This window comes from Kogia breviceps, chromosome 14 (assembly GCF_026419965.1).
Source record: "Kogia breviceps isolate mKogBre1 chromosome 14, mKogBre1 haplotype 1, whole genome shotgun sequence".
Taxonomy (NCBI): domain Eukaryota; kingdom Metazoa; phylum Chordata; class Mammalia; order Artiodactyla; family Physeteridae; genus Kogia; species Kogia breviceps.
Window position 1 is genome coordinate 1,734,664 of NC_081323.1, and position 10,736 is coordinate 1,745,399.

At 59.9% G+C, this 10,736-nt stretch overlaps 1 protein-coding gene across 1 annotated transcript in view; it reads right to left on the reverse strand.

Annotated features, from left to right (window-relative positions):
• CDH4 (cadherin 4) overlaps window positions 1-10,736 on the reverse strand; it is a 560,279-nt gene that overhangs the window by 8,511 nt on the left and 541,032 nt on the right. The window contains exons 9-12 of the mRNA XM_059036614.2: window positions 8,952-9,137; window positions 3,155-3,408; window positions 2,532-2,674; window positions 243-476 (exon numbers count right to left, since the gene is read on the reverse strand). Of these exons, the coding sequence (XP_058892597.1) occupies window positions 243-476; window positions 2,532-2,674; window positions 3,155-3,408; window positions 8,952-9,137 (817 nt within the window). The remainder of the gene's footprint in view (window positions 1-242; window positions 477-2,531; window positions 2,675-3,154; window positions 3,409-8,951; window positions 9,138-10,736) is intronic.

Below are 10,736 nucleotides of genomic sequence, written 5' to 3' on the forward strand. Positions count from 1 at the left end.
TCTGCAGTTATAGCCACTGGGATGGTCAAGGCTGAGCTTGTTAAAATGATGAGATTGGGGCCTGCCCTGGGGCCTCCTTGGCGGCCGAGCCCCGGAACAGGCAGGGGCCCCCACCCCACAGGAAGGGGCTGCGCGACCCTCTTGTGAAGGGGTGACGGGCCCCTGGGGGCCTGCACCCTAGACTCAGTCCGATTTTCCCAGTAGCAGGGCTGCCAGTGGGCTGGTGCCCGAGGCAGGCTCACCATTGAGGCGGGTGATGGTCCAGTTCTTCCGCACGCTCGCTGGAACAAAGGGCAACTCGAAGACGTAGGGGCCGATGTTGGGGTCGACGTCCGCGTCGGCCGCCGTGATGTTGATGGTGTTCGGGCTGGGCTTCTCGCAGATCTGCGCCTCCTTGGGCAGCAGCTCGGGGGCATTGTCATTGATGTCGATGAGATAGATCTGGAGGGTCCCAGTGCCACTGGCCGGAGGGATCCCTGTGGGCCGGACACGGGTGATCACACGGGTCACTCCTGGGCTCCATGACCACAGATGCACGGTGTGCATGGGACCACGCCCCAGTCCCACCCAGGACGGACCCCAGCCCCACCCTGGACAGACCCCCCCCCAGTCCCACCCGGGACGGACGCCAGCCCCACCCAGGACGGACCCCCCCAGTCCCACCCGGGACGGACCCCCCCAGTCCCACCCGGGATGGACCCCAGCCCCACCCAGGACGGACCCCCAGTCCCACCCGGGACGGACCCCCAGCCCCACCCTGGACAGGCCCCCCCCCAGTCCCACCCGGGACGGACCCCAGCCCCACCCAGGACGGACCCCCAGTCCCACCCGGGACGGACCCCCATCAGTCCCACCCAGGACGGACCCCAGCCCCACCCGGGACAGACCCCAGCCGACCCCAGCCCCACATGCACACTAACATTCTGCCGTATGACATATGCAGCCACTCAGCTGCACACACACAGGAGCTGCACACACCTGCCCACGTGCAGCTGTCCCATCCCCAAACCGCCGCCCCTGCCCAGCCCCTGCCTCGGCCCAGGCGCACAGTGGGGGTGGACCAGCGCTGAGCGGCCAGAGGTGGCCTGCCTGTCCTCCGTGTTGTGACCGCGGCCCTGCCCTGTGATGGCAGCTCTGGCCCCGTCATTCACGACCGCGTCTCTTGGCTGAGGCAGGAAGAGCGTGCAAAGCGTCCATCCCATAGCGCGTCTCTGTGATCTCGCAGGAAATGCACCACAGCACGTTGAAGGGGACGCAGCTCGGTGCCTGATGTGGTAGGTGGCCGGTGACCCAGCTCGGGCTCCGTTTCCGGTGTCTTCCTCCTGCTTTCCACTGCTCTGGCCACCGATTCATTAAGATTGCGTCCTAATCTAATCTCGGTGCTCTAGCTGCTGCTCAGAGCAGCTTTCCCTGACCAGGGCCTGGCACTCGTCGTGGCCGGCTGAGGGGCTGGGCCTCTGTGGACCCCGTGGGGTGAGGGAGGTAGGCAGGAGGCTGTGGGATGCTCACCATGTCCCAGCTTTCAGCTGCTGGTGATGAAACCTTTGTGCAGCTACTCTAGCTCCTGAAGCTTTACTTATGCAGCTGATCCCAGCACCCACGTGGCGTGGGCCCGGCATGGGGCCTCTGCGTGTGCCCTTTCCTGACTCCGGGAGCCCCGTCCCTGCCCCACCTTCCCCTGGCTTGTCCTTCTGACTTCACGGGTCCCGGACCCACAGCAGGCCACTCGTAGCCAACAGTGCAGCAGGAGACCCCGGTCACTCTCCCGTTCTCCATTTGGCTCTTTTCCAGCACCTCCCGTTCCCTGACATTCTCTGGCTGACTCGTTTCACACTCGTCTCCCTGGGGCAGAGACTGCTGAGTTGTCCCTAATATCCGTTTCCTCTTTGCTCCTTAACAAAAGAACTGAAGCCCCAAACTTTACCTGGGCTCATCACTGCCCAACCAGAAGCCGACATTCCTCAGCATCCCTTGCAGCGAGATGTGGCTTTGTGACTGAGTTCTGGCCTTCGTGAGCTGTGAGTGGAAATCCTTAGAAGGGCTGGGACGTGCTCCTGACCTCCCCTCTCCTCCTGTTTGCTAGAATGTGGTCATGATGGCTGGAGCACCAGCAGCTGTTCTGGGCCATGCTGCAGCTTGCCAAGGACACGGGAGTGGCCAGACTGAGCTTGGTTTCTCATACCTGACCCTGGGCTGCCTGCTTCCTCTTTTATGTGGGAGAAAGTAAATCTCCATCTTGTTAAGATTGCTATAATTATTATGCAGCCAAACCTGGTTCAAGCTGACACACTGGCCTCTAGAACGTCACCCATGCAAAGGAGAAGGCTCTTGTCTGTTTTGCTCACTGATGGATAGCGCCTGGCACATGGCAGGAGCCCAGGGAGTCGTAACAGTGGTGGTAACAGTGCCCAGCTCCCCTGGCACCCACACGGGAGCAAATGACCTGGGTGCCTGCACCAGTGAACCGCCAAGCCCAGGGCTTCGAATGGGCGGGGGCGGGCCCCCCTCTGTCTCCCTGCCCCTGGGCGCACCGTTGTCAGCTGCCAGGAAGGTGGCCTCATAGACGTTGTTTTTGATGTAGAGGGACTCGCGGTCGAGGACGGCCGCCGTGCTGATCTGGCCATTGGTGGCGTTAATGAGCAGCCAGTCCGCCGGGTCCGACAGCTTTGAGTATCTGCGGGGGGGGGGGGAGGGGAGGCGTGAGGAGAGGGGCTGCAGGAGCCCCTCCTGGCCGCCCTCCTGCCGAGCTCGCGCGAGGTTGGGGGGTCCTCCCACGCGGGATGGTGAAGCAGCGGCTGTTAGTCTCCAAGGAGGACGGGCTATGGAACCTCACAGGGACCCTGGGAGGCAGATTGTCCCCTCGCCCCCTTTACAGGCGGGGAGACGGAGGGGCAGAGGGGCCGGTGACTCACAAGATCATAAGCGCAGGAGCGTCAAGCGGGGTCGGGACCCAGCCTGACTCCAGATGCGGCTGAATGTCCTTCAGGCTTTTCCCAACGTCTCGTGTCAGGGCAGCCTGGGCTTCCCTGCCTGGGGACACCGCACGTCGGGGATGGCCCTAAGCACCCGCCTGGGACTCTCTGGGTTGCAGGTTTCGCTGGGCATTCGGGACTCTTCTCTAGGGAAGGCGGGGCTCCCCCTTCCCGGGGCCCACCTCACGGCCTGCTGCATGAACCGGTCGGGGTCCACCGCCGAGAACGTGGTTAGCACGGTGCCGGCGGGCGCGCCCTCCTCCAGGCGGATCAGCTTGTGGTCCGAGGGGAAGTAGGGGGCCTCGTTGGCGTCCGTGACTGAGATGGCCGCCCCCGCCGTGGACCGGAAGGACGTCTGGGTCCCGCCGGCCAGCGGCGCCTGGTTGGACACCGCCACGGTCAGCATGAACGCTCTGTTCAGCTCGTAGTCGACCGCCTGGAACGAGAGGCGCCGAGGCGGGGAGCCGGCTTAGGTGCCCGCGAGGCTGCTTGGCCTGCACCCGCCCTGCTCTGGGCCCAGGATGCCGTCCCCCAGCTTCCCACGTCACGGGGTGGCAGTAGTGGGGCTCCGCGGGGGCTACAGCTCCCGCCAGGCACACCTCCCCGCTGGCGGCTCCGGCGCCCGTCAAGCATTGGGAGTGCCGGGGCCCCACCCCGCTCCCCGCAGCCTAGCAGGTCGAGGCCCCAGCTCTTGTCCGTCCAGGGTGCCTCGCCAGGAGTGGTGGGTGGAAGGATGGCCTCCAAGGGTACGTCCCTCTGGAACCCGTGACTGTGTTGTGACCTTTGGTACATAGGGTTTTTGCAGATGTAATGAAGTTAAAGGTCTCGAGAGGGAGTCACCCTGGATTGAGGTGGCCCCGATTCAAGCTTGGGTGCCGTGTGAGTTGGGGGAGGGAGACTGGAGACACGGAAAGGGGCCAGGTGAGGACAGAGGCACAGGCTGGGGTGATGCAGCTCCGAGCCAGGGATGGCCAACAACCCCCAGAAGCTGGACGGGGCAGGAGGGCTCCTCCGCCAATGCCTTGATTTTGCATGTCTGGCCTCCAGAGCTCTGAGACAGCATCCTTCAGTTGTTCTAACCCACCTGGTCTGTGGTTAAGCTGCTACAGCAGCCCCAGGACACCGACACACCAGGTCTCACGGAGCCCCCTCACCTCTGTGCGTGGCCCTGGCGTGACCATCCTCTCCAGTTAACACACATTTTGGGGGTGTTAGGACCCCGGCTGATAAACGCTAGTATGGTTTTACTGTCTGTAGTTCTAGCGTCTACGGGGTACGACCAGTCTCTGGGGGTGTTCTTCCCATTTTGAGGGGGGACGGAAGCTGCACGGAAGCACTTGGGGCCCCGAGATGTGTAATTATTCCTGGCAAAGCTTGCAGCAGTCTCACTAGAAAACAAGCAACACAGCACGCTGCAACTGCATTTGAATAATTCTGCTTAGACACCTGCGAAGTGTCACGCGCCCAAGATGATTCACGGAAGTGTCCTCTGTATCGTTCATAGAGGATATACACTGCTGTCAGCCCAGGTACCCACAGCGCTGGCGGTGCACGAGCTGCATCCGCACAGTGGGGACACGTGGCGGCTGTAAGAAAGAACCAGGAAGAGGCACGTGGGAACGGAGAAATCTCCAGGACCCACTGGCGAGCAGAAAAGGCAACGTGCATGGCGGGCCGCCTCTTGTGTGAAAGGGGGAGAGGAGCATGAGTTTGCACGTGTATCTCCTCACGTCTGCGAAAAGAAACGCGGAAAGGGTAAACCAAAAACCTCATAAAGACAGCCACCCGTGAGCAGAGGAAGGGAACGTCCGCAGGTGTGGGTTTGCTGCGCGTGTTTTGCCACGTAACTGATCTTGGAGCCATGTAAAATCTTACATTCTCACGTGTTAGGTGTTACAAGTAAACTTGTATATATAAAGCAATCCCTGAAAAGTAGAAACTGAGTTAAATTAAACTATATATCGATGGTAATATAACTCGCAAGAAAAATAATGATTTCTCGTGACTGGGACAGCATTTAGATGGTAAGTCCTTCATGGGATTTATTCTAAGGACAACAGTTATTGCAAAGAAATCTTAAATTCATTTGGTCTTCTTGCTGTTGATAGGGATTTTGGATTTGCTATTTTTTAAGCTTTTTACGTACAGTTGGCTCTCCATATCCATGGGTTCCACATCTGTGGATTTAACCAACCACAGATTGAATATATTTGAAAAATATTCCAGAAATTTAAAACCTGAATTTGCCTCACACAGGCAACGATTTACACAGCACTGACATGGTATTAGGTGTCATAAGTTAAAGTACAGGGGAGAGTGTGTGTAGGTTATATGCAAATATTCAGTTGGCCAAAAAGTTCTCATGGGAAAACCCGAACGAACGTTTTGGCCAACCCAATACCATGCCGTTTTGTATAAGGCACTTGAGCATCTGTGGATTTCGGTATCTACCTGTGGGGGGTGTGTGCCCCGGGACCAATCCCGCATGGATACCGAGGGGTGATTGTATATTGTAGGTTAAAGTAAATAAGCAATTATCTTACTGTTGTTAGGAACCAAGATTTTCAGTGTTAAGAGAAATGAGGTCAAGTATAAAATCAACAAAGGTAAGTAAGGCCCTCCAGTGTTCAATTTGGATGAATTGATCCCATGAATCAGTGAAGTAAATGTGAGGTGGTCAGGAAGCGCACGCACTGAAATGTCACTTCTTCGCTCCGTCCTGACAACATCCGGTAGCAATGGCGGCAGCAGCAGCAGCGAGCACCTCCCGCGTCTGGGTGTGACTCCTCCCTAGAGGAATGGCCCGTCCGGGTGTGAGGCAGGAGATCCGCAAGACGGACCTGGGCCGCCCACTCAGGTCCCAACCCAAGGATGTAGCAGGAGCGCCCAGAACCAGCTGCCGGAGGAGCCCCCTTGCCAGAGGCCAAGACCGGCGACGACTGCAGCTGTGACCAAAACACACCGAGTGTATAAAAATCTGCACGCTCTTAACCGTGACGAGAAGGTGGAAAGCGCGATTTCATCGACTGCTTTTGCATTTACCCAGGTCGCCCATCTCTGGAATCTGTGGACAGTCGCTTTCCCTGGCAAAAGGGGACTTTGCAGGCACGATGAAGTTAAGTGTCCTGAGCTGGGAGGTGGTCCCGGATCACCCAGGTGGGCCCTACATGCCGTCACAGGGTCGTTACGGGCTCCTGACCTCCAGAAGAGCGCGAGGGTAAATGCGTGTCGTGTTACACCATCGTTACGGCAGCCGCCTGGAGGCAGGTGGTGACACTGCCTGTTGCTGGCTCGCCGGCTCTGCTCTGAGAATCGGAAGCAAAGGTGGAGAATGAAGCCTCTTTCTCAGCTTTTCTGTTGAACTGCGTTAATTTCATGTTCCTACTTAGTGGCTTAAAACAACATGAAATTAAATCACTAAATCCTATTTAGTGGCTTAACGAGATTTGTTATCTTACAGTTCTGGGGGCCAGAAGTCAGAAGTCTGTGCTGCTGGGCTGAGGTCGGGGTGTGGGCCGGGCCGGTTGCTTCTGAAGGCTCCTCCTGGACGCCTTCTCTGGCTCCGTCCGTCCGAGAGGCGCCTGTGCTCTCGGCCCCTCCCTCCGTCTTCACGGCGGCAACTCGGCACCTTCCAGTCCGTCTGTCTCTGACCTCTGCTGCATCCTCAGGGCTCCTCTGACTCTGGTCCTCCTGCGTCACGCTTATAAGGACCCGCGATTACTTGGGGGGCCCCCAGGACTATCCGGGGTCACCGCCCATCTCAAGATCCTCAATCACATCTGCAAAGTCCCCTTTGCCACACACGCACAGATCTGGGAGATTGGGGCCTGGGTGGGCATCTCTGGGTGCGTGGTGTTCTGACAGCTGCAGGCCTGCATTTCAGCGTCATCGCAGGGCTCTTTTATATAGAAGGAATGATAGGATCGTAGAGCACCGCCTCCTACTGCCTAATGAAGAAATTAACTTGGCCGTGACCATCAGTAGATGATGAAACCAACAGACAGAGGCTGGCGGAGAGCTGTGTTTTTGCAGACTGCTTGCTGCTCGAAACGGGGAGGAGTCGCCCCCGCGGAGGTGGGAGCAGGCTGTCCCCACCGGAGCCCACTGGCCAGGCTCGGGCGACCGCGTGCGACAAGCAGGCCTCTCACCGTGGAAGGGCCCTTCAGGTCCAGCCCTGCTCACAGAAGAGCGGAGAGCGAGGGACCAGGTACACCAAGAGGAAGCGATCGGACAGATTCAGCACCGCGGACCCTGCGTCTGTGACAGGTCAGAGGTGGGGGCAACGTTCTAGACTGTGAGAGATGCAAGAGACCGCACAACCGAATGCAACGTGGGGACCCTGTTTGGATCCAGATTTGAAAAACCATACCGCAAAGAGACACTTCTGGAAAACTAAGGGCAATTCAACGCAGACTCATGTTGGAGATCACGGAGGCGTGGCTGGCTCTCTCAGGTGCCGTAACGGCTGTAGCCATGTGAGCAGAGGTCCTGGAGTTAGAGCCACACTGCAGCAAAACACGGATGGCGCGACACGGCAGCACGCTAGCAACCGTGAAACTGAAGTGGCAGATGAGGCTACACCCGTCTCTCTCTCTTCTAGGTGTGCTTGGAAACGTTTGTGATGAACAGTGTGACACGTTTCTGCTCAGAGGGGAACTGATCGCCTCGTGGCACCAGCTGTCCCGCGAGCCCTGGGGTGCCGGTGACGGGGCCCGCCGCCGGCTGGCCTGCTTGCTGCTCGCCTGGCTGGGAGGTGCCTCCGCCCCGTCGCCGGGCTCCCACTGTAGCCCAGCCTTGATTTTTGTGTTTACAGTCATGCGCCTGGCGCGCCAACCCGTGCCGTCTCAGCTCCTGCTACTACGCAAGGGACTGAGCACGAGAAGGAGTTTCCGATAAAGTAAGTAACGGCGCCGGGCGGGCGTGGCAAGGGGGTGGAGACGCGGCTCCGGGAGCTGCAGTGCCTGCCCAGCGGGAAGGCCTGGAGGCGGCAGCAGAGATCGGGGCTCCGGGCCGACACTCTCGTCGTCCTCCCCACTGTCCCGCCTAAACATACTTTGTAAAATCGCGGTGGGTGAGCCTCTGAAGAAGTCACTAAAGGAAGTGGTCCTTCCCCCATGTTTATCCATTTGTGTCCCTGGAGGACAGGGAGTAGTGCTGCATGTCATGCATTAAAAATTGTGTCACCAGTCTTGAGTGAGGACACCTTACAGAAAGATTATCATGGCCAACGGAAGTCCGTCGGAGGGCAAAACAAAACATTGGTGACAGAGAAGTCAATGGGTAATTTGCTCCAACAGTTTCAATCAGCGGCCGGACAGCCTCACCGGGCCTCCGCTCAGCTGCCTCCCCGAGATGTGGCCACGACGCTTCGCTCAAAGCCCAGGGCCCGGGTCTGCACCCTGAGGGGAGCGGCCCAGCGTGGGCGCAGGCTCGTGGGGCAGGGCCGGGGGCGCACCAGTGCACGTGGGGGACCCGTCGCGGAGGCTCGGGGTGAAGTGCTTTCGCTCAGAGCCTTGCTCTGGGAGCTGCTGGGGCTGGTGGGGAGGAGGGGCCGGAGGCTACCGCGACCCCCGCCCTGGCCCGCCCCCTGTGTTCCTGCCACCCTGACCCTCCTCCAGGCACCCGGGGCACAGATCGCTCGCTGCCTCGGGCAGAGCTCTGTCGCCGCCCGGCGGGGACGCAGAAGAGGCTGATTCTTGGCTTCTGAGCTTCAGAAGCTGAGGGCCAGGTGCGAGGGAGAGGACGGGAGAGTTATCTTTTGGGGGGTGGGTGGCAGGCCGGGCCTGCAGAGTCCCTGGGGTCACGTGACCGGTCCCGCTGGGGCTGCCTCCGCCCCTGGCAGGTCGGGCGCAGTCCTTTGCCCTTGGACACTGGGGTGGCGGGCACTGAACCCGAGTGTCATTCCCATTACGTCTGTCTCAGGGCACGTGGCCGGGGCAGAGCTCGGGGAGCCCAGCAGGAGGCGAGGCGAGCACCCACCTTCACCACGGTGACCACGCCCTCGTTGGTGACGGGGTCCGTGCGGACACTGAAGTGGCCCGAGGGGTCCCCGCTGATGATGCGGTAGACAGCGTTCCAGTTCGGGGAGCGGGGCTGATCGCGGTCCGTCACGGTGAGGTTTGCGACCACCACCTCCACCCGGTTTTCGGGGACTTCCCCTGCGAACTGCGAAGCGTAAGAAAAGACAACGTTACAAGCCTGTGCGGAAGCCCGGGGAGGCCGGAGAGGTTCTTTGCTGACCCTGGGGGGGGCCTCTGCTCCCAGCTGCTCCCAGACACGGTGACTCCCGCAGGCTGGCCCGTCCCCGGTCCGTGCCGGCGAGGTGGCGTCTAGAGAGGGCCCTGCTTCCTGCAGCTGAGGCCCGGCAAGGCCCGAGGCTCGTGGGCGCGTATCCACCTCCGAACTAAGCCCTGCCTGTGCACGCGCGCACGCCAGGCCTCCCTCCTAAATCCCCTTCGAGCCCTTCCCATAGGCGGCAGGGGACCAATGCAAATACCTGGGGCTCTCGAGAGACTATAAACATGTGCTCACAAAATGGGAAACGAACAGGGGTGGGGACGCAGCTGCAGAGCGCTTCCCGAGCCGAACCACCTCTGGGCTCCTGCCATCCCGGTGGTCCCCCCAGCAGCTGCAGATGTGCAGATGACCAAACACAGAGCCTCAACCCTTTCTTTGCTGCCGCAGCAGCAGCGACGGCTGCAAACCACGCCCGTCGGTGGGTGGGGTTCACGCGGCCGCCGCAGTTACGGGCAGGCAAAGACCGTGCGCGCGGCGGAGCAGGCGGTGCTGGTGTCGATGGAAACCTGAGCACCTCTCGTCAGGCGAGAGTCTCTGCTGTGCAGCTATGGCCCAGCTCACAAGAGCCCTGAGCTCGGTTTACTGCTGTGCCGTCACAGTCTTAAAATTCTTCCTAAGTTGTGAGTGAGGGCCCTGCGTTATCTGGCACTGGGCCATGCAAACCGTGTGGCCGCGCTGCCACAGTGCAGTGTGCTTTTGAGCCGCAAAGCCTGGAGGCAAAGTTTGGACAAACATCGGGGGGTTCCCCGTTGTGTTCACAGCAGCGCAGCCCTGACGATGGTTCCGAGTGCCCCCTCCGCCGGGTTCTGCCCTTGCATCTTTCTGCCGGTTCCTCAGGAGAACCGCATTCTCATCCCCATTTTGCAGATGGAGAAACAGAAGAGAGGTTAAGAGACCTTGGCACAGCCCAGAAAAAGCACAGCTCAGGGAAACTGCCGAGTGACTGCCGGAGCCTGGATCCAGCCATGCCCGAAGACAGTGCAGCTTCTGTGAGATGAGGAGATTCTCTTCTTGTTTCAGTTGCCAGGGTCAGTGTAGTGGACATCAGGAGGCTGTCTGACTTTCCAGCACCTTCTGAATTCCCTTCTTTATTTTCCAGAAACATGCTTTCTCGCCCTCCTCTACTGCCACGACCTGGTCAGGTGACCTAGACCCTGCCAGTGGGAGACACCTTTGTGACTTTGATTCAGAAGAGAGGCAGAGAGACCTTGTGCTTTGGCGCCTGCAGTGGCAGAAGGTGGGTGGTAGCACTGTGTCCAGAGGGGGGAGCTGAGGTCTCTGTGCCCCGTGGCAGCGGAAGGTGGGGGTACTCCCGTCGGAGCCCCCCCGACCTGATGCTCCCGGCTCTCGGAGTTTGTGGCCACTCATGTGCTTTGGCAGCTACTGTCTTAAATAATCAGGGTGGGTTCTGGTGCCGTCACCTGACAGGCCCCCCCGCCACAGCCCAGTTTCAGTGCACCCCATGGG